The sequence below is a fragment of the Alnus glutinosa genome, chromosome 1 (assembly GCF_958979055.1).
Source record: "Alnus glutinosa chromosome 1, dhAlnGlut1.1, whole genome shotgun sequence".
Taxonomy (NCBI): domain Eukaryota; kingdom Viridiplantae; phylum Streptophyta; class Magnoliopsida; order Fagales; family Betulaceae; genus Alnus; species Alnus glutinosa.
In genome coordinates, this window is record NC_084886.1 from 39,180,108 (window position 1) to 39,207,506 (window position 27,399).

Below are 27,399 nucleotides of genomic sequence, written 5' to 3' on the forward strand. Positions count from 1 at the left end.
GTAGGGTCTAGACAGAAAAGATACGTCGTTCGGACGGATGATGCTGGTCTGTCTGGCGTCCGGTCGGGATGAACACATCGTCCGGACGGATGGAACAGTGGACAGATGGGTGTCCAGTCGGGATGACATGTCGTCCGAACGGCTGACAGGGAATCTGAAATCTTCTATCTTTTTCGTAGTGCAGAGTCTTCTGAAAATGCTCTGACAAGTGGAATCCCTTTTTACAGCATCTTTACACATAAGTGATTTTGTCCAAACACAGAATGAGGCCAAAATACTAACAGACTCCATGTGCATCCTATACGTCAACAAAATATGTATTGGTTACTTTTCATTGTATTTAGAGGCGTACAATATGTATTTAATAATGTGACTCACGTGCGAAATTGGAGGAAATCGTTAGAGTTAAATAAAATATATCGATGTGCTTGCTCAAATGTGATCTTATCAAGTTTTATCCAATTGGTGGCCCCTCTCGATTCATCTTGGTGTCTTGGGGCCTTATTGCCATCTCCTTTGTCTCATATTTAAATCCTTCTGCGTAAAAATATATTTGAGACTCTGATGATCTGTATGAATCTCTCACTTCTCGCCATAGAGGTAGTGTCTCCATATTTTCAACGCATGTACTATTACTTCCAACTCCAAATCATGAGTAGGGTAGTTTTTCTCATGTTCCTTCAGCTGTCTTGAAGCATAAGCCACAACTCGGCCTTGCTGCATAAGGACACCTCCCAGTCCTTTCTTCGATGTGTCGGTATACACTACATACCCAACTGACTCCATAGGCAATTTCAATACCGGAGCAGTGACCAATCGGTGCTTCAATTCCTGGAAGCTTGCTTCACATTTATCACCCCATACAAAAGGAGCATTCTTCCTTGTAAGGGCGGTGAGTGGCCCTGACAAAGAGGAGAATCCCTCAATGAATCTCCGGTAATAACCTGCTAAGCCCAAGAAGCTACGAATCTCCCGTACGCTTGTTGGCCTTTCCGAATCAACCACAGCTTGCACTTTTGCTGGATCCATGGCCAGTCCTTCCTTGTTCACAACATGGCCTAAGAATGACACTTCTTCAAGCTAGAATTCACACTTCTTAAACTTGGCGAACAGTCTCTCCTCACGCAGTTTCTCATTTACAACTTTTAAATGTCCTTTATGCTTGGCATAATCGGCCAAGTAGACCAATATGTCATCAATGAATACTACTACAAAGGAATCCAAGTATTCATGGAACACCTGATTCATCAAATCCATGAACACTGACGGAGCGTTAGTTAATCCGAAAGGCATCACTAAAAACTCATAGTGACTATACCTTGTTCGGATCGTAGTCTTTGGAATATCCTCTTCTCGGACTCTCAATTGGTGGTACCTTGAAAGGAGATCTATTTTTGAGAATACCGTAGCTCCCTTGAGTTGATCGAACAGGTCGTTGATCCTAGGTAAAGGATACTTGTTCTTGATAGTGACCCTATTCAGCTCACGGTAATCTAAACACATCCGCATAGACCCATCCTTCTTTTTCACGAACAGCACCGGTGCTCCCCACGGCGACACACTTGGGCGAATAAAGCCTCGGTCTAGTAACTCTTGGAGTTGCTCCTTCAATTCCCTTAACTCTGTCAGTGCCATACGGTATGGTGCCTTGTGGATAGGCTGAGTCCCTGGTACCAAGTCGATGGAGAACTCCACATCACGATCAGGTGGCAAACCCGTGATTTCGGAGAAAACGTCTGAGTAGTGACACACAACTGGAATGTCTTCCAATTTCGCTCGAGTCTTTGGTTTAGCCTGAACATAAACCAAGTAGGCTTGCGCTCCATTCCTGACCTTCTTGATAGCTTGCACGGCGGAAAGGAGTGGCGGGGTAGACCGCACCTTGGATCCGCAGAATGTAAACTCCTCCATGCCATGGGGTCGGAAGGTGACCTCCTTTCTGCGACAATTGATACTAGCATCGTACTTCGCTAGCCAATCCATGCCCAATATAACATCAAAGCCCAGCATGCCAAATACCGCAAGCTTTGCTGGCAACATTCTCCCTTCGATTACTATGGGACAATTACTCACACCCTTTCTACAGGTGATAGTGTCACCGACCGGAGTAGTCATCCATTAGCATATAATGCTATCATCGAAAGAATGGCCCTTAACAAGCTAATAGCCGTTACCTTCACACCAAACTTAAAAATAAAATTCATGACCGATGATGGAGTTGGAGAAGCCAGAGGGGACCACTAGGTAGCTCGACAATGCTACAATACGACATTATAAGATGTTCCCGGGAAAACAAACTCTTGGAATAAAAATAAAAAATAAAAATAAAAAAAGAGAAAGAAAGAAAGAAAGAAAGATGAAAATAGCAATCACAGTCAAGAGAACCAATTGAGGAAATCGATGAATTTGAGATCGGAAGCTCAGAAAGAAAAATAAGAGTGGGATCGCAGTTGCGTCAATCAATCAAATAATCATTGGTCGTATTCCTCCGACGTAACGAAGATGTATTTGCCTGAAATCATGAGGATATGCCAAGCATTGACCCCTCGGTGTTGGTTCACAGATTGAATGTGGATCCAAGAAACCAAAAAAGAAAAAGTTTTGCTCCCAAGCGGATTTAGACGATATCAAAAGAAGTTGAAAAGCTGCTCCAAGTCGGGTTCATCCGAGAAGTGGATTATCCCGACTGGTTAGCAAATGTGTGCTAGTAAAAAAAGCAAACGGCAACTCGAAGATGTGTGTCAACTTCACCAACCTAAACAAAGCATGTCCCAAGGATAGCTTTCCCATTCCTTAGATGGATTTGCTAGTCGATGCCACCTCTGGACATGAGCTCCTTAGCTTCATGGATGCTTTTTCAGGATACAATCAAATTCACATGCATACAGTCAATCAGGAGAAAACCTCTTTTATCACCGATTGCGGATTGTATTGCTATAAAATGATGCCTTTTGGTTTGAAAAATGCGGGGGCTACGTATCAAAGATTAGTCAATAAGATGTTCAAGGAACAAATCGGGAGGAACATGGAAGTATACGTTGATGATATGCTGGTTAAAAGCATACACACTGCAAGCCACATAGAAGACCTTGAAGAAACCTTCAAAACCACTGAGGAACTACAAGATGAAACTAAACCCAGGAGAGTGTGCCTTTGGAGTGTTGGAGTGTCTTCGGGTAAATTCTTGGGATTCATGGTATTGCAAAGAGGGATAGAAGCCAACCCCGAGAAGGTTAGTGCAGTGCTGGACATGCAAGCGCCTTGTATAACAAAGCAATTACAACAGCTCACAGGGAGGATAGCGGCCTTAAACAGCTTTATTTCCCGGTCAACCGACAAATGTTTAACTTTCTTTAAGATTCTTCAAAAAACATTTTTCTAGAACATTAAGTGTGAAGAGGCCTTCAATCGCTTAAAAGATTATTTAGCCAACCCACCACTGTTAAGTTGAGCAATTGAGGGAGCAATTTTCTACCTTTATTTGGCTGTATCACCCTCAGTTGTTAGCTCAACACTAATCCGGGAAGATGCCGGGATTCAAAAGCCGGTCTACTTTACTAGCAGGGCATTACATGGAGCTGAAAAGAGAAACACTCGGATAAAGAAACTAGCATTTTGCCTTGATCGTATCATCTCAGAGGTTGAGACCACATTTTCAAGCACATGCCATCAGAGTCCTCATTGAATATCCCATGAAGAAAGTGTTACAAAAACCTAACATCTCGGGAAGCCTAGTCAACTGGTCAATCGAGCTCAGGGAATTCGACATTGAGTTTCACCCGAGGATAGCAATCAAAGGGCAAGCATTAGCATACTTTCTCTTGGAATTCTGTAATGTCATGAAAATTGAGGAACTACCAAAAGGCGAGACATGGATCGCTTACGTGGATGGATCACCATTATCACAAGCAGCGGGGTAGGCGTTGTTTTGGTTAGCCGGGAAGACAAAGAAGTTACAATAGCCATAAACCTAACTTTTGAGACTACTAACAATGAAGTCGAGTATGAAGTGGTTTTAGCAAGACTCAGTTTGGCCAGAGAATTAGGGGTCAAGAATCTTGAGATCCGTAGTGATTCGCAAGTTGTAGTAGGCGACATAAAAGGACGATATGAAGCTCAAGGCGATAAAATGATCAAATATCTCGTCAAGGTGCAAAGTTTCCTAACTCATTTCGACAAAATGGTGATCACCCAAATCCCAAGAAATGATAATGCCCGATCAGATTCATTGGCTCGGCTAGGATCAAGAACAAATCAAGAAATCGAAGCCTCAAAACACAAGGTTGGGCCAAGGATGTCATACAATACTTAAAGAAGGGGCAACTACTCGAGGACAATAAAGAATCCTGGAAAGTAAGATCGAATGCATTCAGCTCGTTGTACTATGGTTGGGGATACCTTATACCGCAGAGGATACACATTACCTCTTCTAAAATGTCTCTTGTAGTCCGAGACAGAGTACGTATTGAAAGAAATCTACAAAGGAGTCTGTGGTAGCCATTCAGGAGGTTGGATCTTAGCACACAAGGTAGTAAGTAAGGGCTAGTTATTACTGGCCAACGATGAACAAGGACTCATCTGAGAAGGTGAAACATTACGACAAGTGCCAGAGGTTTGAGAGAATCGACAAAAGCCTGCCAGAAGAATTAAGTTCTATCTCTTCACCCTATCCCTTCGCTCAATGGGGGGGTCAACATTGTTGGACCCATGCCCTCAGGAAAGGGAAATTGTCAGTTTTTGGTAGTTGTTGTGGATTACTTCACCAAGTGGGCAGAAATGGAACCCATGGCAACCATTACCACTGAGACGATAAAATTTCCTGTGGAAGTCACTGGTTTGGCGATATGGAATACCTCAAGGATTTGTCATAGACAATGACAAACAATTCGATTGCGAACCATTCCGAAAATGGTGTGCCGAGCTGAAGATTAGGAATTACTTTTTGACACCGATATATCCCCAAGCAAACAGACAAGTGGAAGCAGCCAACAAAACTTTGATCAAGATTCTAAAGAAAAAGCTTCACAACAGAAAAGGACCATGAGTGGAATTCATCCCAGAGGTACTATGGTGTTATCAGATTACTTCTAGAACCCCAACAGGCGAAACCCCATACTCTTTTGCATTTGGAACAAAGGTAGTCATCCTAGGAACATTCAAGCCGCTTAACTCTCATATGTTAATACCTTAGCATTGTTATTAGTATTATTATTATTATTTTTTTTTTTTTTTCATGTTTCAAAGCCTCATACGATAAACACTAGAATTCCATGGAAATTGGGCTTAAAATGTTACTTTGGAAAGCATGCTGAAACCCTGGGATCAAGGGCACTAGTAGATGGGCACGAGTGCATCACTCTTAGGCTCGAGCACACATCCCTTGGGCTTGAGCGCACTCGGGTCTGACAAATGCCGCATCAGTCCTTTTTCACATTAGATTAGGAATTCAGAAAAGGAAAAATGATGTCTTTCTCATACTTGGACTAGAAGACTAAAATACGAATTTTCTAGGATTCCTAGGGCTTTAAGCCCTCCCCTGATCCCTATAAATAGTCCTCTAGACATTGAAGAAATCCAGACTGCTACCTAGAGCAAATTCAAAGAAATACTTCTTGAATGCTTGAAGGGGTAAATATAAGTAATCATGAAAGGAGACCATTGCAGCAGCGTCATGAGCGGCTAAAATCCTTTGTAGGGTATTGATGTAGCCATATCCAAGCACAATAGTTTGATTGTATTTTAATTTAGAGATTTTCAATTTATACATGTTGGTTGTATAATTATGAGAATTGCTACAATTTGATATTGTTCTTCATCTTTTAATGCAACTGTTCTTAACTTCACAATCAATATTGGTAGAATTCTTCTCTTGTCCTAGAAAGCTTTTTATCATTATTGAACTCAAATCATTCTTATTTTCTGTGATTATAAGAATGATGATTACATAATGAGTTTAATTGACATATGATCAAGAGAATTAGATAAGCCATGTCAAAGAAAGACGGATCATACTACGCCCTAGTTTAATGTAATTTAGGTAGACAATTTGTGCCAACCGAAGATGGGTTATACTATTCTATTGAAGACGTAGTGAATTCATACCTAGGGAAGATGGGTAATACCTCATCCTAGTGGTTAGGTGGACAATCCGTGCCAACCGAAGATGGATTATACTTATTCTTTAATAAACTAATTACTTGTTTGTTTATAATATGCATAGAATAAATTTCTCTAATTAAATATGATTAACTATTGATGTGCGGATAACGATGAAGTGAAATTTTTGGTGCCATTGTCGGGGACTGCTTAACAGTTGCATTATTAAGTTTTAACAATTAAATCTAGCTTAATTATTTTCTGTTTCTTTTTAATTTTTTTTTACTTTTAATTTCAATTTCTAAATTTTGCTTTTAGTTTTTTCTTTTTCTTTTTCCCCTCAGTTTTTCTCATTCAATGCATCCAGCAGTTTGTGATCGAGCGCACCATCCCTGCGCTCAAGCTCTTCTCTGCTGATAGTACGCTCGAGCGCACTATGCTGTGAGATCGAGCGCACCAGCACTGATCTGCCTAATTCCAGCATCTGGAGCAGCTAAATTCTAGCATTCCTACCGGCCGTTTATGAGCTTTTCATTTTTGTTTTTATTTTTATTTTGTTTTGGTTTATTCTGGGTTGTTGTTTCTTATTGTTAGTTTGTGATTGGCTGCATTCTGTTGGACAAAATTACTTCTATGTAATGATGCTTTTTATACAGTGATGTTTTATTCAGAGTCTACACTTCAGTTATAAGCTTCAAGAAGACTCTGTACAAGATTCAAAATAGTGTAGTTCAATTCCCTTGCATCCGTACGGACGATGTGGTATTCCGTCCAGACATTCATTTGTCAAAGCATCATCCGTCCGGACGACAAGAACTTTATGTCCAAACGTCCCTCTGTGTCCAAAAGCTTCGAACTGTTCTCGGTTGCATCCGTCTGGACGTCTCAGCAACACATCCAGACGCCTTTCAATGTTCGACAAGTTTAAGGATTTCTTTCCAAAACACAGATATGGAAAGACAGCTGCAACCCTCCGAAAGACGTGGCTATTCCGTCTAGATGTTATCCTTGATAAGGCAAGTCGTGCAGAAGAGGTTCAACCGTCCAGACGTCAAACTCCATGGTCTGGATGCTCAGGTCTTAATATGAAAATTGCGTGCAGTAGAAGTGCAACCGTCCGAACTCTAAGGCAACATCGTCTGAACGCGGCCCTATTCAAGAAAGAATTTCAAGCGAATTTGAAAAGCCGATTGCACAGTTGTCCGTCCGGACGCCTTCAACTACCGTCCGGACGCCGCCTAGGAAAATCGTATTAGACGCGATTTAGATTTTTGTAGCCTATAAATAGAGGCCCCTGGGCATGTAATTTGTAAGAATTCGGTATTGAATTTCATAGTGCTCACAAAGTTTATTTTAGGAGTTATTGTGCTAATCCGCTAACTCTCAAGCCATTGCCAAGTGTTATTGCTATGTTGACTGAAGTTTATCTTAGGGGTTGGTCTTAAGGTAAAGGATTCCATTGAACACCCCTTCAAGTATGTGACTTGGTTAGGAAGTGTTCGTGTTGGGTTACACATCAGAGTTCAAGGTACGACCACTGCATAAGGGTATGTGAGTGCTACTGCATTGTAACTAGCTTTGTCTTCTGAATAGTGGATATCCTAGGTTTGGCTGCCTCGGAGTGGTTTTTCTCTTAATGGAGTTTCTACGTCGTCAACAAAATATTTGTGTCATTTAACTTCCGTAATTTAAATATTTTGTTGCACACTATTACACACTTAGTAAAATAGAAGTCATCTTTATTTCCACTTATCATTTCCTTTAATTTCTTGTAACCCCTACATTGAACGCATTCTTAGACAACTTAGATTCGAAATGAACTCTAATTTGCTAGTAGCGCATCCCACTGAGACTGTGGGTGACAATAACCCAATGGCTTTACGAGATCACTATCTCCCTACCACGTACACTTCTCCCACATGTCTAAGGCTGCCAGATGTTACAACAGCTCATTATAGATTAAGCCTAGAACTATATAGAGTTTATCATCTTTTCTAGGACTTAGTACTGAAAATTCTTACGACTTTCTCGGTGAATTTCTAGCAATCTATTCTACCATCAAATTGAACAGGTTCACCGAGGACGCTCTAAGGATGCGTCTCTTTCCCTTCTCCCTCAAGGAAAAAACCAAACATTGGTTTCATTCCTTAGCACCAAACTCTATTACTTCTTGGGCTCAATTGCAACAAGAATTCATCAAAAAGTATTTTCCCATAGGAAAGACCAATGATATTAGGAGAATTATTACTAGTATCTCCCAATATAAAGGAGAACAACTATATGAGACCTGAGAAAGACTTAAGGACCTACTTAGATCATGCCCGCACCATGCTGTCCCGAAATGGCAGCTAGTGTAAAGCTTTTATGAAGGATTGATCAAGTCGAATAGACAAATGGTAGATGCATCTTGTAGGGGAACATTAATGATGAAAGGTGAGGATGAAGCACGAATCTTGTTTGAAAACTTGAGTAATAATTCTATTCAGCATGCATCCACTAGACGTAGGGCACCTACACCTAAAGCATCAAAGACCGAAGATCTTTTAGAAATAGGAGATTCTTTGGATGTAGCTACCCAAGTGGTTGATGCTATCACGAGGAAGTTAGATCAATTGATGGTTGCTGGTTTTGCTTCTAATTCTGCTCACATACACACACGGCACGAACCATGTTCTTTATGTTCTAGTCCTATGCATCATGTACATCATTGTCCTACTGCTGAAATTTTTTCTGATGTTTCAACTAAGCAAGTCAATGCAGCATTTTCACATCTGAGTAATGATCCGTACTCCAATACTTATAACCCAGGGTAGAGAAATCATCCCAACTTCTCATGAAAGGCTCAAGCTCCAAGTAACTTAGTCCCAGGGGTGCACAATCAAGCTCAATCTAACAAGCAGCCCTATCAACCTTCTTCCACATACAGGCCTCCAAAACAGTAGTCTCTAGCTGCACCATCTCCTCAGTCGGATTCTGACGTTTAAGCTCATATGTTGAAACTTCTAAGCGAGATCAATTAGACAGTGAAATCTTAGGGTCAGACAGTGAACTCTCACTCTCAAGCCATTGTCAAAATTGAGGCTCAAATGGGACCGATGGTTCAAACCATTGCCAAGTTAAAAGGTTCAGATGAGACAGGTGGCTAATACCCTCAACAGGAGGGAAGAAAGGAAACTTTCAAGTCAACCGATAGCCAACCCAAAGGGACACTACATGGCAGAAGCAAGTACTTCACATCATCAGCAAGTGCTAGCCATCACCACAATGCGCAATGGAAGAAGGGTCTACAATCATGTGCAAGAAAATGAGGATGAGCAAACAGAGACCCCAGAAAATCTGCAGAAGGAAAAGGGTAAGCAAGTAAGAAACAAGACTTCTTCTTCATCTGCTCCCACCCCTGAGATACCATATGAGCCCCATGACCCATTCCTAGAATGTCTCAAGGCACCTTCTCACTTTAGGAAACAAGGAGAGAAAATACAAGATATGATGGAGGTCTTTAAACAGGTAAAAATCAACCTCCCACTCCTTGATGCCATTGAGCAAGTTACTCCTTATGCCAAATTCCTCAAAGATTTGTGTACTAAAAAGCGGCAAACAAGGGACAACACTCTGAAGAAGGTATTTCTCATTGAGCAGGTCAGTTCTATAGTTCAGCATAGTCTCCCTCCAAAGTTCAAAGACCCTGGTACTCCCACCATCTCCTACATTATTGTGGACCACAAGATTGATAAAGCCCTCTTTGATTTGGAGACTGGAGTGAATCTACTACCTTACTCAGTCTACTTACAACTCGGTTTGGGGGAATTAAAGCCTACACCCATTATCTTGCAATTGGCTAATAGATCCACCAAGAAACCACAGGGAATCATTGAAGATGTTATCATCCAAGTCGACAATTTCTATTTCCCCATGGCCTTCATCGTTCTTGATACTAAACCGGTGGCTAATCCCACAAAGATGATCCATGTAATCCTAGGTCGCCCTTTCTTAGCTATGGCTAATGCGAATATAAACTGTAGGACCAAAATTATGAAGATCAGGTTTGGGAATCTGAAAGTAAAATTGAACATATTTCATACCTTCCAGCAACCACTGGATAAAGCTGAGTACTTCTTTCTAGACTTCATAGAGGACTTGGTTGAAGAGCTCCCTCCTTACAATCTGACTAAAGATCCCGTCGTGGCCAGTATGACACACATCAAGGTGGATAATTGTGATACAGCGCAAACCATAAACCAAGCAAATTCTTGGCTTCCCACTACTGTCAAACTCAACGTTCCTCCATTGGCCATACCAAGAACGTCTCGATTATTGCTTCCAAGTAACATTCTCTCCCAATGGTCCAAGAAGGTAAATAATAGAGTTACCAAGGGCAATGATTGCAGCCTTACATTGAGGGCATTGCACAGAATGGAGATGTTGCTTCCATCTACTTGATGGATCCTAGGAGTCTTTCTCATCCTTCCTCTATATTGTTTTTGATTTCTTTATGGGTTTGGTTTGTCTGGCTGAAGACGTTAAACTTAGCGCTAATGGGAGGCACCCCGCTTTATTTCCATCTTACTAACACTTCTCCTGTTGATTTTCATGATGCTTATTATACAGCTGGAGTAGTGCTTTGTTTTTCAGGGCATGTGTTCTTGCGTTGAAGTTTGGGGGAGTACAACCAGCCCCACTTTTTCCTTTCCACCCGTTATTGTATCTCTATCTATACATTGGGGACAATGTATCGTTTAAGTTTGGGGGTAGGTAAAAGATTTTGATGTCTTGTTATAGATATTGTGAATGCCTGATCATGTTATTTCTAAGAATTTGGTTGAAATTTAACTGTTATTTGTACTTCATTAGTGAGCTTAACATGATGAACATATGATCACTTGACTAGGGAATTTAGAGTTTTGTTATTTTCTTTGGTAGCATGTGATATTACCTGTTTCAATTTGATTCTCATAAGCACACTAGCACGTAGTCTATGGGATATGAAATTTGAAATCAAGTATGTCTGTTGTAAATATCTTGCAAGCAGTTGGGCAACTTATTGGAGAAATAACCTTGGCACATATAAAAAAAAAAATACAAATAATTTATTAATCACTTTGAGCTTTTCACCGAGTAACCGGACATCTTGCCTCATTAAGCATTGAGTGTTTGCGTCAAAAGGTTAGAAGTTTTTTTTTGATTGATAACATGGCTAGTTTGGCTTCATAGCATTTTTGACTCGAGTTAGTAAGCCCTTTGGGATGTCTTTACATCTAATATTCTAAAACTGGTTTGGGAGTCAATGGCTTAAAGCTCGATACATGGGTCAATTAGAAAACATAAGGGAGCTAAGCACTGCACAACTTGAATATATATATATATATAAAAGAAGAAGAAGAAGAAAATATGCCTTGGTTGATTTATCTAATGGGGAGTCTAGCAAATTTTGAGTATTCAACCATTCATAATTGAGATTAGTTTTTGAAACCTCATGATTATGTGTTAAGTTAATTGTACACTAATTGAATCTTGTGATATCTCATAATGTTAGTGGCCTAATTTTTAATTCCCTGAAATTGTGAAGATGGAGTTTGTGATGTTAAGCTTGTTAATGAATGAGAATCATTGTTTTTTGTGACACTTCAATCTTATGGATAACATGATCTTGCATAATGTTTACGGGTATCATTTCTGACAAACCCTCACGAAACTTCACTCATCTTCTAGGGAGTCTTAGGGGTTTAAAAGGCTTGTTGCATACGCTAAATGCAATCGTACATCCCACGAAAGAATGATTTATCTTATTTGTTTTTTCAGTTTATTTCTTGTTTTGTATTGCTAAGGGACTAGCAATATGTAAGTTTTGGGGGTGTGATAAGCGTTAAATGTTGCACATTCAAGCCCCTTAACTCGCATATGTTAATTCCTTAGCGTTGTCGTTTGTTTATTTTGTTTTGTTTTCATGTTCCAGAGCCTAATATGATAGACGCAAGAATTCCATGGAAATTGGACTTAAAATGATACTTTGGAAAGCATGTTGAAACCCTGGGATCGAGTGCACCAGTAGATGGGCTCGAGCGCATCACTCCTAGGCTCGAGCGACGAGCACACATCCCTTGGGCTCGAGCGCACTCGGTCTGACAGATGAGGTAGCAGTCATTTGTCACATTGGATTGGAAATTCAAAAAAGGAAAAAGGTTGTCTTTCTCATACTTGGACTAGGAGACTAAAATACGAATTTTCTAGGATTCCTAGGGCTTCTAGGCCTCCCCTAATCCCTATAAATAGGCCTCTAGACATTGAAGAAAGACAGACTACTACCTAGAGCAAATTCAAAGAAATATTTCTTGAAGGCATGAAGAGTTAAAGAGAAGTAATCATGGCAAGAGGCCATTGTAGCAGTGTCATGAGCAGCTAAAATCCTTTGTAGGGTATTGATGTAGCCATATTCAAGCAAAATGGTTTGATTGTATCTTAATTTAGAGTTTTTCAATTTATGCATGTTGGTTGTATAATTATTACAATTTGATATTGTTCTTCATCTTTTAATGCAATTGTTTTTCACTTCATAATCAATATTTGTAGAATTCTTCTCTTGTCTTAGAAAGTTTTTTACCATTATTGAACTCAAATCATTCTTATTTTCTATGATTATAAGAATGATGATTATACAACGGGTTTAATTGATATATGATCAAAAGAATTAGATAGGCCATGCCTAAGGAAGACGGATTGTACTATGCCATAGTTTAGTGTAATTTAGGTAAACGATTCATGCCAACCGAAGATGGGTTATACTATTATATTGATTGTATGTATCCTATTAAAGACGTAGCAAATCCATACCTAGGGAAGACGGGTCATACCACATCTTAGTGGTTAGGTGGACGATCCGTACCAACCAAAGATGGATTATACTTATTTTTTAATAAGGTAATTTCTTGTTTGTTTATAACATGCATAGAATGAATTTCTCTAATTAAATATGATTAACCTTTGATGTGCGGATAGCGGTAAAGTCAATACTCTACTCTTTCTCTGTCTTATATTTCAATTCTCTTTTACATTTATTTTATGAACTTTAGTTAATCACAAAATCAACAATCTTTTCTTTAGTTATTTTTAATTTTCATAAACTTGATAACAATACTCCTGCACTCCTTGAGATTCAACACCGTCTCTATAGCCTTATTCTACAAGAATTCGTTCTATTACGAGTGGTAAATTATTATTAATATATTTTTTCTTTAAAAACACCACATCAATTGGCTATCATAGTTTCAAAATACAAAACTACAACCTCGGGCTCAATGATGCAGAAATAAACTTGCATCTCGACCTACTACATGAAAAACGTGAGGAAACAAGGATACAAATAGCCGCTTACCAGAAGAAGACCGCCCAGTACTTTAACAAGAGAGTAAAACCCAGATCTTTCAACCTAGGAAATTGGGTTTTAAGAAAGGTTATTCTAGCCACTAAAGATCCCACAAAGGGGAAATTAGGTCCTGTATGGGAAGGACTGTAACAAATGATCAAATGCCACCGCAAGGACGCTTATCATCTAGAATCGGCAAGCGAAAAAATGTTTTCGAGACCCTAGAATGCCGAGCATCTACGAAAATATTATATGTAACCCCATCATATATTCTAATTTTCAGATTCTCAAGTTAATACAAACCCAGATTCATGGAGCAAACGCATTTTCACTTATTAAAATAGAGGCAAAATCTTCTCCACTTAGCTTCATTGCTAAGTACGAAAGTAGAGGGGCTATGTTTCGTGAGACCAACTTCCAAAAAGGTAAAATCTTCTCCACTTCACTTCAATGCTAAGTGCAGAAGTAGAGAGGCTATGTTTCTCGAGACTAGCTCTCGAAAAGGCAAAATCTTCTCCACTTAGCTTCAATGCTAAGTGCAGAAGTAGAGGGCTATGTTTCCTGTGACCAGCTCCCGTAAAGGCAAAATCTTCTCCACTTAGCTTCAATACTAAGGGCAGAAGTAGAGGGGCTATGTTTCTCGGGACCAACTCCCGAAAAGGCAAAATATTCTCCACTTAGCTTCAATGCTAAGTGCAGAAGTAGAGGGGCTATATTTCCTGGGACCAGGTCCCTAAACGAAAAAATCTTCTCCACTTAGCTTCAATACTAAGGGTAGAAGTAGAGGGGCTATGTTTCCCAGGACCAGATCCTGAAAAGGCAAAATCTTCTCCACTTAGCTTCATTGCTAAGTGCAGAAGTAGAAGGGACTATGCTTCTCGGGACTAGCTCCCAAAAAGACAAAATCTTCTCCACTTAGCTTCATTGCTAAATGCAGAAGTAGAAAGGCTATGTTTCCTGGGACCAGATCCCGAAAAGGCAAAATCTTCTCCATTTAGCTTCATTGCTAAGTGTAGAAGTAGAGGCGGGACCAACTCCCGAAAAGACAAAATCTTCTCCACTTACCTTCACTGGTAAATACAGAAGTAGAGGGGGTATATTTCCCAAAATAACTGAAAATTAAAAGACTTCTAATTTTAACAAGTGTAAGCAATAATGTGCAACAAAATATCACAATGCGAAAAATAAAGAGACAGATATTTTGTTGACGAAGTGGAAACTCAATTAAGAGAAAAATCACTCCGGGGCAGCCAAATCCAAGATATCCACTATTCAGAAGACAAAGTTAGGACATAGATAATAACATTCACATACCCGATGCAGCAATTGTATCTAACACTCTGACGTGTAATCCAACACAAACACCTCCCAACCAAGTCTCCTACTTGAAGGGGTCTTCAATGGAATCCTTTACCTTAGGGCCAACCCCTAAGATAGACTTTAGTTCAGCACAGCAACAGCACTTGGCAATGGCTTGAGAGAGAATGCTACAGCACAATAATTCTTAGAATAAACTCTCTAAGCTTTTACGGAATTCACTACCGAATTCTTACAATCAACATGCCTAGGGCCCTCTATTTATAGGCTACAGAAGACCTAAATTGCGTCTGATTAGGTTTTCCTAGGCGCCGTCCGGACGGTAGACATAAGGCGTTCAGAAGTACAACTGTGCAACTAGCTTTCCAAATTCGCACGATATTCTTTCCTGAAAAGAGCCGCGTCCGGACGGTTGCACTTTAGCTGCACGCAATTTCCATATCAAGGCTTGGAGCATCTGGACCATGAAGGCTGTCGTCCGGACGGTTGAATTGATGCACACAATTTCCATATATGAAGCTTGAGCATCCGGACCATGAAGAATGACGTCCGGACGGTTGAACTTTGTATACACGACTTGCCTTATGAAGGAGAACGTCCAGATGGAAACACACATCGTCCAGACGGTTGCAGCTGTCTTTCCATATCTGTGTTTTGGAAAGAAATCTCATAGCTGGTCGAACACTGAACTGCGTCCAGATGTATTGCTGAGACGTCCGGACAGATGCAACTTGGAACAGTTCGAAGCTTCTTGACATAGAGGAAGGTCCGGACAGATGATACTTGGACAGTTGAGCATCTAGACAAATGCAAGGGATCCGATTTTTTTGACTTTGAATCAGTGCATAATCTTCTAGAAACATTTCTCTGAATATGAAGACTCTAAAAATTCTAAATCCTTGATAAAAAAAACATCATTACATGAAAGTGATTTTGTCCAACAGAATGTAGCCAATTACAAACCAACAATAGCCAAACTTAAACATAGTTTTAGTTCTGTAATGGGGGTAACTACAGGGCATAGCACAAACTCCCAGTGAATAAAACGAACATTGATCCATTAGATTTAAAACAATTCTTCATTACAAAGATGGAAACACTGTTACCAAAAAAAAAAAATCAAGTTTAAACTAAAAGCATAAGAATCCTCTAGAGCGATACTTCTAAAAGGAGTCCCGAAGGAATAGAAGGCAGATCTAGATCCTTAGGATAACTGGCGCGTTCCCCCAACCATGGAGCGTCGGGAAAATATATCTCTCCCCATATCACACAACTTAGTAGTAGCCAATCTCGGAAGATTCATGTGGTCCACAGCAGACACGGTCTCAGCTCGAAACCAGAATGCCTGAGGGTGAAGAACCACATCCAGAAGCTTTCAAACCCCCAGTGAAAACCTCTAGCCCAACTCTGATCCCGAAGCCAAGGAACGAAAGAAAGTTGTTTGAAGTATTGAGTAGCTTTAGATTTATAATACTAATAATTCTTTTTGAACTTTTTGCCCCAACTCTCAGCCTTCTCCAACTTCTTTGCGAGGACTACTTAAGTCTCCTCGGCAGATTCTTGCATGGCCTCAGCGGCAAGTAAGTCAAACCGTATGAGAGCTAGGTCAGCTGAAAGGGAACCACATCTAGTTTTCACATCAGCTAGCTGAGTCTGTAAGTCAGATAACTTCCAGGTCTGCTCTTCCAATTGAGAGGCCAACCGGTTACCAGTGGCAACCATTTTCACAGAAAGAGCCTCCCTTCGCCAACTCTCTACAAGCTCTTGGTCTCGTTCCGCCAGCAGATTTTGAAGCTTATCAACTTCAGGCTCCAAGTTCTTTAGTCGAGAAGCTTCATACTCCGAGGTCTTTACTTTGGCTCTCAGCTACGTTAGTTCCTAAGGGTAGTTGCGCAGATACTCCAGCTGTTCGTCATATAAAGCCACCAACTTAACCTCGTGCTGAAATAAGAAAGGAGTTAAGAAGAACTCATGGAATAAAAGAAAGAAAGAAATAGTTATTATTTTTCTTTTTAATTTTAATACCAATATTTGGTGAAGAACTAGGATATCGATGAACCTCTCGAGAGGCGTACGGTCAACCTCAGCCCCTCGGAGAAAGTTCTTAGGAATCACGGCCCAAAGAGCTTTGAGAGGGCAGCTGAGCAAATCGTCCCCGAGGGACTTAATTGGCACCTTCCTCCCAGAAGTATTTACTCTGGGAGGATTTCAAGAGCTCGAAGGCCCAGCCCTGGATGGAACAAAAGGGTGGGGCCCAGCAAGAGGAGTTTCACCCATCGCATCCGAGATCGGCGAAGGAGTACTCGTCCCTTCCTTAGTAGAAGCTTGGGGAATCTCAGGGAATCCTCATCCCTGAAGATGACGGAGTGGTGAGGGCTCTGCTCCCAAAGATGACTGAACGGTGAAGGGCTCTGCTCCCGAAGAGAACTAAGGCAGATTATTAATTGGGGGATCCACTCCTACCCCCTTGATAATGCGGTCAACCACCATTTCTTCAGCCTCAGAATCATTCGAAACATGTAGAGCAGCTACCGGGTCGGCCCCCACTTGGTTAGATAACTCTTCATCGACCACCAAGTGCCAAGAGGGAACATGAATCTTGGGATGGACATATGAGGCCTTCGAATCTACCAAAATATCCCTCAGATGTTGATTCATCTTAGCATGCCTAGGCCTTTTAGAAGCCTCGTTGCCCGAGCCTTGATCTAACTCTTCGACCATTTCCATCTGGGTTACCACCCTTGGATCTAATGGAGTCACCCATCAGCTTACTACCCAAATGCTGGGACTTCTCTGGCATCCTGGGATCAACTCGAAAAAAATTTCCCCTTGCCCCACGCTTGCAAAGCCAAGTTCTGAGCTTCGACCCGAAGCCGCTGCTACCTTGGGTACGGCCTCCATAACCGGTTCAAGCATAGGTTGTCTCGAAGCCACGGGCATCTTTCCTTTACTTTTGCTCGGGGCATCGTGTTTCGGGATAGCCTTTGAAGACTTCCCAACGTTCTTCTTGCTCGGAGCCAGATTACCTGGACCTTCTCAACAAGGCTTTTAGTATGAGGCACTTTATCCGAGGTCTTCTTGATTTTTCCCCTCTGATCCAAAGGGACTCTCCCCTCGGGAATGTCATACTCGAGGTATTCCCTCATACTGGCGTCGGTGACAATCTTGTCAAAGTTTATCTGCTCAAAAATTTTCCCTAGCCGGGAAAAGGTAATCATGGCAGCAACTCTCCCCGCTTCAACTTTGGTAAGCCCGAGGGGCTCTTTCCCTATGAAAATGTCAACAACAAAGCATGTTAGACAAACATAAAAGGATGTGACTTAAAAAGAGGAGATAGGAGGAAGACACTTACAATCGTTCTCAAGAGGTCTCCATTCTCGAAGTATCCTCTAACCAACAGGGAGAGGTTTGGTGGCAGGAGATTCCCATTCTTCTGAGATGTAGAAAATTCGTTGGACCATCCCTTGTTGTTGGAATAGTTGTCGTGCAACCAAATGAAGTTCGGATATTGGCGAATGTGGAAGGCCACTGCTCCGTCGTCATAGGCAGTAGGACGATAAATGTTGAAGAATTCCCGGATAGACATTGAACACCCCTTCAAGACAGTCAATCTGGCTTGAGGCGACCCCAAGGAAATTCAGCAACTCTCAGTCTATGGGCGGGAAAGGAAGGCGTGCCCCACCATGAACATACTCTCGAAGACACAGATCTTGCCATGACCAACGGTTTTGGAAATCGGGTTTTGGAAATGGAGTTTGACGGAAGGACGGATCTCATAGTTGTGCTGGAATATGGGCTCGTCCTTGGCCGTGTATTTTGGCTCGTTATAAGCCTCTAGAGGGCGTAACCCATGAACCTCAGGATCTTGTCCTACCTCTTTGAGTTGCAAAATCTCCTCATCACCGGCTGGGAAATCTAGAGTAAGGCCCCGGGAATAAGATAAAGACCCATCGAATTCAAAGTGTTAGTTTGTGATTGGCCTCATTCTGATTGGACAAAATCACTTGTATGTAAAGATGCTGTTTAAACAGGGATTCCACTATTCATAAGAGTTTCAGAAGATTCTACAAGTCAGAAAAGTCGGTTCCCTACCAGCCGTCCGGACGACATGTCCTCCCGTCCGGACGCTCATCTGTCCACAGTTCCAGTCGTCCGGACGACGTGCCAAACCGTCCGGAAGCCCGACAGACCAAGCATCATTCGTCCGGACGACGTGGATTTTCGTCCGGACCCTCTACTGTGTCGAGAAGCTTCTGTTCCAGCTTGCATCCGTCTGAAATGACTCAGCAGCCCGTCCGGACGACGTCCAGTGATCGATCAGCTTCAGATATTCTTTACAAATTCAAATAAGGGAAGATTGATGCAACCGTCCGGACGACGTGGATTCCCGTCCAGACGCGCTCATACATAAGGCAAGAATCGCAATTCAAATACAACCGTCCTGACGTCAGTCAGCTTGGTCCGGAAGCACGTTCAACAGATATGAAAATTGCGTATTCAACTTCAACCATCCGGACGCCTGCTTATCATGGTCCGGACGCGCGCTAAACAGTTATGGAAATTGGGTGTTGAAGATCAACCGTCTGGACGGCCATCCCCCTTGGTCCAGACTCGCGAAGCCTTATATGTAAATTACTTGCAGTGGACGTGCGACCGTCCGGACGACAGTGCCTCACCATCCAGACGCGGCTCTCAAACAGGAAAGATTTTCAGCGAAAATCTCAGAAATTCTGTCGCACAGTTGTCCGTCTGGACGGCTCAGGTTCACCGTCTGGACGACGTCCGTACATATCACAGCAGTCACCCAATTGAACCCTCAGCCTATAAATAGAGGCACCTCTGGGCATTGAGAACTGCAAGAATTCAGTATTGAATTCCATCAGAGCTTAGAGAGTTATTTTGTGAAGTTATTGGAGCTGATTTGTTCTCTCTCAAGCCATTGCAAGTGTGTTGTTGCTGCGCTACAACTGAAGTCTATCTTAGGAGTCGGCCCTAAGGTAAAGGATTCCATTGAAGACCCCTTCAGGTAGGAGACCTGGTTGGGAGGCATTCGTGTTGGGTCACACGTTAGAAAGCAAGGTACGACCACTGCATCAGAGGTATGTGAGTGTTACTATCTTGTATCTAGTCTTGTCTTCTGAATAGTGGATATCCTGGGTTTGGCTGCCCCGAAGTGATTTTTCTCTTAATTGAGTTTCTACTTCGTCAACAAAATATTTGTCTCCTTTAATTCCGCATTTAATATTTTGTTGCACACTGTTCATACACACTTGCATTTATTATAGAAGTCAAGTTCATTTTGCACAAAGGAAGACATGGTGCTGAAGAAGTGGTAGAGAGATTCTTCGAGAAAATGAAATAGGAGAAAGGAGTGAAGAATCTCAAGAGCGAGAGAGAAGTGAAAGAAAAGGAGAAATGGTGAAGGTTTATATAGAACTTTCCTCGGGATTCCAAGGGTCACGTCTTGCTGGTAAGGGACACGCATGATTCGAAAGGACCGGCAATCCAAGAGCCGCATTTAAGTTGACAGGCGTGCACCCAAAACTCGAGATGACCGATTGGTGTTCCATTTTCCTTGGAAACCCAAGAGACCTACAGTTAAATAATGACCAACGAAGGGCAATAGCAAGGTCAAAAAAAAAAAACGAAGAAATTCCTTAAATCGAGGAACATCTCAGATAAGGGGAATTTTGGGATAACTGTTAGGAAATATTCTCAATAGTAAGTAATTGGGCTTACTTAATTCATGTAAGCCCATCAATATATATTAAGCCTAAAAAACCAGTTAAGGTTAAGGCTTATCAAGAGATAATTTCAATAAAAGCCCATAGATACCTCGGAAGTTACAATCCCAGTATACTAGGGTCATACGTTGGAGATATGGATCCCGAATATGTTGGGAAGGAATCTCGAAGTCAGGAAATCAGTTCCCGCCCAATCCAGAACAACGGTTAAAATCCCATCTATAAATAAGTGCAAACCACCATGTATGAGATAGACTAAGTTTTTATTATAAAGACTTGATATGAATTCTCCCCAAAAGATTGACTTAGGCATCGGAATAGGTCCGGCTAGCACCTTCGGCGAGCTCATTTGTTGATATTTGGGATAATTGTACCGTTAGCCCATGGGGTTGACCATAATTATTTTTCACTCCCTATGGTTCAAAAAGTTAATGGAAGGTCCTTGTGGTAAACAATAATTACGAATCACTCCCTGGACCAATTTTCCATCCACTAGGTTAACAGATTCCGTTAGTCAACTATGTCACACCCAATAGGAAGCCGACACGTGTCCATTACAACAAAAAATATATAAAATCTAATAAAAATATAAATATTTGTTTTTAATTAATAAAAAATAAAAATAAAAATAAATAAAACAAAGGGGTGGCCGCGCGCCACCCCCGGCCACCTCTGGGGTGGTGCGTAGCCACCCCCAAACGATTTTAGGGGTGACTCATAAGTGAAATTAACAAGTTAAAAGGCAAGAACAAGAAGCGAAAAACAGAGCCAGACAGAGAGAGTGATTTATTTATTTATTTAAAAAAATAATAATAAATAAATAAATAAATAAAACAGAAATGATTTTGTGTCAAATATGGCTATTACGAACCTTGCAAGGTTGAGAAATCACAGTGTACGTTGGTCATTAACGTTACCGTGGAACAAAATCGATATTACCTTGTCTCATTATTTGTTCTGAATCTCCTTCTTCAGACCCACAAAAACCACCGTTGATTCCTGGCGAAGTGTAGTGGTTGATGACCTCCTCCTTCGACTAGAAGCGCAGGGGCTGTCGTTAGAACAAAATGCAATGGCAGCGGCAGTTCGAAATGGATGTGGGAGACTAACGTAGAGGGAATATAAAATGGAGAACAAAGAACTGACAAGACTAACGTACCTCGCTAGAGGTAGCGAGTATGGCAGACAAATGCTAAATTCTCAGTGGCACAAGCGATTTAGCTAGTCCACTAGGAATGTTAAAAAAGAAGGTATTCTTTGTGCAAAGTGGGAAAATGCATTTTGACGTTATGAATACATTCCCCACCTCTCAAATTGATTGAAAATGCATTTTTATCTTACGAGAAAAACAAGTGAGGTAGGGAGTATATACATGAAAGTCAAATAAGTGGCATAACCCTACTTATTCCAATGACTATATGCCCAGTCTCTCTCTACCTTATACTGCTCTTTCTAGGGTTCCATCTTTCAGCTTTCATAACTCCATCGGAAAGTATAGATTCTTTGGTCCTAATTCCTAACCCCCATTATTATATGCTTTCAACCAGTTTTTCATGCCCACCTTTCCTACCACGCGGGTGATTTTCACTTAAATCCTCTGTTTTTTCCTTTATTGACCTCACATGTAGGATCGCCATGCTTCTTTCTTTGCACTCTCCAATTTGTACATTTCCAAGTTCTACTCGATGCATATAGCATAAATTAAACAAATCATGACACAAGAAATATCACTATCAATGAAGAATATGTTCCTCCCAAAGCACCATCTTTTGATTCCAAGATCACAAGAATGGCATCCGATAGTAAGAAAACAACATTCCAAGATCACAAGGCCACCTCCAAACAGTAATTCGAAGGCAGTCGCGTCACCTCCTACCAAAAGAGGTAGCCAAACTACCCGGTTGGCCACGAGAGTGATTCGGCTACCCTCAAGTCTGCTCTTTTGATTTGTATTACATTGTTGTCACCTGTCGCATGGATGGTGGTAGCCTACGACGAACGACTCTTTTGTCCTGGAAAAAATGCCATTTTACTCGCAAAATGTGAATTGAGATTGCCTTGGTGTTTTCCCAAAATAACGAGAAGTGGGGTGATGGGAAAGGAGGCGACCCTCATTCATTCATTCACCATCCGTGCTCGTGTCATTTCAAGAATGAGGAAGTGTTAAAGAGTAAACCTTGGGAGTCAAAATCATTTGGTGGCATTATTGCAACAGACAAACATTGCATCGTATAGATGCAGCCATGGAAGAGCAAAGAAGACAGAGCAAAATACAAAAGAGAACAAAACAAGCTAGGTGGGGGTAGGGAAGGACAAGGGAAAAGGAAAATAGCTAGTCAAAATCGTATTATCCTATAATACCTATAATCATATCCTTATTGGGACCATGACATTATTATTCCCATGTATTAATTCTTCATTCACTGCTCTTTCTTCTCCGATGCCCACTGTTTTCACCAAACATGAGGGAGAAGTTTCATGAACTCAAAAAACTCTTCCCAGATTTTAAAATTCAAAACCATAATCAATGAACTAATTAATTAATCAGAATGATATATATATATATATATATATATATATATATATATATATATAAGCAAAATATCATAAATGCCCTTTAAACTGCGACAAAAATGCTTTACCTTTCCACAACTGTTCATGGGCAAATGGGAAACCACCAAACTATGGGCACTGACAGATGTATGTATCCTACACCTCTCTCTCTCTCTCTCTATCTCTCTCTCTCCACCATTGTTTATGGGCAAATGGGAAAATAAGTTAAACGACTTCTATGGCTTCATTCTAGGAAGCAAGCAAAAAGACAGAGGATATCAGTCATTACAAAATGGACCAAGGTTAAAAAGTAGAATACAGTTCCGGGAAAAACCCCATATTCAGTTCCACAATCTCTCTCTTTCTCTCAGTACGCAAACCCGCCCGCTCGGTTTCTTGCCCCTTTTGGGTGATGACGAGCCGTAGAGGAAGAAGACGAAGAAGAAGACGAAGAAGTGGCCATGGGTTTTATGGCAGCCAATGAACAGTGGTCTTTGCGAAGACTCTCTTCCTCGTCCAGGAAAATCTGCCTGCACCGGCACTCCACGCTACAAAAAGCCCTGTCCCCTCTGCGGATGACACATATTATTCTCCACAACAACATATATATATTACCCAAAGACCAAATCTTTATTTAACACACACACACAAAAAAAACAAAAAACAAAAACAAAAAACAAAAACAAAAAAACCCATGAAAACACAAAGAAAAGCAAGAAAGAATCTGGGCTTACTTGTACATGTAGATATCTTTCCCGGGCAAGAGTTTCTGGTCGCACAGAAAGCATTGGTCAAGAAAAGTTGGTCCGGTGGAAGGAGAATGGAGGTTTTTACGGGAGGAAGGAGGCAGAGAAGGAGATGGCTTGCTGAGAAACACGTTGGTCTTGTTGATAACCTGTGGGGTCTTCTTGCTAACGCCACCCTTTTGGGCTTCCAACACAACACTCAGTCCTGCCATCTCTCTCATTCTCTTCTCTCTCTCTCTTTCATATGGAGGCGATGGTGGATGAAAATCTGAGAGAATTAAATAGAAATGAGAGAGAAAGAGTCATGAAAGAGAGAAAGAGAAAGAGAAAGGTTGGAATGGTACGGAAGAGAAGTGGGGGTGGTGGGTCCCCTACAGCTATGGAGCAGTAATAAGGACGATTAGCGTAGCCAACGATTTGACTGCTTTTGGTGATTAACTGCCACGTATTCGTTTTAGTTTCCATTTCATTTTCATTTTTCGTATATATATTTTGGGTTCTTTTGTCTGCTTGTGTTTACGTGGTTTCTTTGTTAATTAGGGCAAAGATTTTTGCACAATAATGTTGTTCAACACATATACAACCTAAGATATAAGGTGTGAGATTCATGTAATAAGTCTCATTCATATAAGTTCTACTCATGCATCATGTATTGTACAACTTTATTATGCACTAATTATAACCCTCTCTGCTATTATTATGACTGAGAAAGGTACGTACATGCTCCAGTCGCACAACGGTTGTGTATTTTTTTTTTTTTAATTTTTTATTATTATTATTATTTTAATCTTTTATTTTATTTTATTTTTCTGCTTGAACGTGACAGAGAGGCAGACTTGTATGTTTCTCGCCAAGGCAAATTTACATTGGCTAAAACTGAGCCTGTTCTTTTTGTGTTCTGTGCTTTGGTTTTCTTAACATGTCTGTTGGCTGATAACGCTAAATTAAGAAGAAGAAAAAATGATAATTAGTGTGGAATTTACAGGACCTGGTTTGGATTCTTGGCGGACTATAGTAAGGTTGGTAATTTTTAACACAACTTACAAATTAAATTTGACAGTAATTCAGTCTTTAAAGGATAGTTCAATCGGCTATGGACCACGCATCATGAAGTGGAGATTACTAGTTCGAATCCTCCCTTCTTCCTCTTGTATAGACATGTTAAAAAAAAAATAAAAAAAAATCTGAGAATAATTCAACATGAAATTAGTAAATTAAGATTAAAGGGTCTGAACTTTTTTTAATTAAACGGGTCGAGTTAGAGTTAGATTATAAAGCCTTATATCTATGCATCGACACAACTCGAATCCGGCATGCGATATTCAGTGATCGATAACAATTTTTGACATATACAATTAAAGAACTAAATACAAAGTTAGCGGGTTAGGGTTGAAGAGTTTGATCAGTTTAATTAAATAAATCAAATTAAAATTTATCTATAATGTCTTATATTCATATCTTGATACAATTAAAATCTAACACCCGAACAAGAATGAGCGGTTCAAAGCTCTGGTGTACATGTTTTTTTTGGGTTGTGTGATTATATATGGAACGAGACAAAGAAGCAGTTCGATTTTATAGAGTATTGTTTTGGTGTGAAGTTGTTTATTAACATTCTGTTGGCTCATGACTCGTGGGTTTACAGAGGGCCGGTACTGAAAATATGAGTGAAGAGCATGTGAATGCCACCCCACCCGACACAACCTGGGGACGCTAGAATCGCTCCGTTTCCGAAAGAATGTAAGACTTGATCAAGTTGATGTGATTTGTCGCTTAAAGGGCGTATGGTGAGGAATGAGAGTTAAAAACTTGGAACATAAAATATATTTACTCTTTGGGGGTAAATTACTCCATTGTTTTTAATTTACTGTTTGAATTTCTAAATCCGACTGATAAATATTTAATTTTTTTTTTTATATTTTATTAAAAAAAGTAAAATCTAAAAACTCTAAAAATAAAATAAAAATGGCAGCGATCCAACCACCCTCTTTTGTTGGGGTGGCCGCCCTCCTCCCTTGCAGGGTTGCAGGGTGGCTCTTGGCACCACCCCTCTTTTTTTTCGGATCTTTTGGTTTTAATTTTTTTTAATAAAATACAAATTACTTTTTAAGATGGGAGGTAAAAAAAATGTTGACTACAAGATTTTGGACGAAATGACTAAAATGAAAAATTTAACAAATTTAAGGGTTTAAAAGTTAGATTTAGAAATCCAAGGTGGGGATAACTCCCTCCTCCCTTGCGGTGGTGCCGCTCTTTCATTTATTTAATTTTTTTTTATATAAATAAAATAAAATAAAAATTATATTGGAGAGACGTGTATATATGTTTGATACAACATCTATGTCAAATGCAAAAATGATAAGATTGTTTGACTCGGTGGGGGGTAAACACATTAGTCACAAAAACTTGTTCACTAAGTTTTGTGTCACATTTCTTTTAATATAATTACTTTAGGAACTTGGTAGGCCAACCTAGAAAGAGACATGAAAACAACAATACATGATTCACTTGCCATATATATATATACAATATTAATATTTTAGGCCGATAAAATGCATATATATATATATATATATATATATATATATATATATATTAATCACATACGTGATCGTCGTGTAAGAGCATTAGCATTGGACTAGCTAGCCAAATATTGTTTTTTTGCTAAAATTCGGTTAGCCATCGCTACATTTGGCGAGCAATTACAGTAATTAAAGCCAAATCATTTCAGAGCATTTTTTATACTCCCTTCAAACTCCAAAGAAACTAACCATATACTAAAAGTATTTGCGATCTGTCATAGGGTTCTTTGCATAATTGAACACCAATAACGTTGTTTACGATGATAATTACATTAATTAATTCTGAAGGCGACGATTACGGTTCATTTTGTGGCTAGGCGTGAGTAACAACAACGAGGTGTACTCAGTCGAACTACCCCACATGTTCGACTGGCTCACCTTCTTGATGACATTTTGCAACGTGGAACTTGATCTTCTATTATATATAGTACTGTGCTCTAGTTGTTCCCATGCAATACCAGACTCTTCCTTTCCACTGCCAACTCTCGATTTGCGGTCTTCCGGCCTAAGGTTGACGATATATATCTCTCTCACCATTTAGATATATATAATTAAAAAAATAAAAATAAAAATAAAAATGTGATTTATTTTAACTAAACTTTAGTGTCCAATCCTAATCCTCTAAAAATGGAATTCACCTTGTACATTTGATGCCAAAACAATATTAATTAAAACAGTTTCCACTTGTGCTACACGTACATAGATTCCAGGCAAACGTCTGATATCACATGAAAAACATAAAATTAATATGAGCAGAGGCAAAGCATGAAAGCACCATACGTCAAGTATATATTAATATATCTCAAAAAAATAGTACATATTAATATTTTATAGTTCTGAACTACTAATTTTTTATTTTTTTTTATTGAAAATAATCAAAAGCTAAAGAGGGGGCCTGAAGAGCCCAAACAGAAACAATATATATATATATACACATACATTATGTTAATATTAAAACGTCTTTTTAAAAATTTAAATAATGTATCTCATGTAAACCGTTA

At 40.1% G+C, this 27,399-nt stretch overlaps 2 protein-coding genes across 2 annotated transcripts; one reads left to right on the forward strand and one right to left on the reverse strand.

Moving 5' to 3' along the window:
* Window positions 1-9,225: 9,225 nt before the first annotated feature.
* On the forward strand, window positions 9,226-10,536 carry LOC133859924 (uncharacterized). The gene has a single exon (XM_062295515.1). It carries the CDS (start codon window positions 9,226-9,228, stop codon window positions 10,534-10,536), a length of 1,311 nt encoding a protein of 436 aa, XP_062151499.1.
* A 12,604-nt stretch (window positions 10,537-23,140) lies between these two features.
* LOC133858880 (FCS-Like Zinc finger 15) lies at window positions 23,141-24,129 on the reverse strand. The gene is made up of 2 exons (XM_062294334.1): window positions 23,805-24,129; window positions 23,141-23,639 (listed from the first exon to the last, which is right to left on the reverse strand). The coding sequence occupies exons 1-2, from the start codon at window positions 24,035-24,037 to the stop codon at window positions 23,438-23,440; spliced, it is 435 nt and encodes a 144-aa protein (XP_062150318.1). The 5' UTR covers window positions 24,038-24,129; the 3' UTR covers window positions 23,141-23,437.
* Window positions 24,130-27,399: the final 3,270 nt, after the last annotated feature.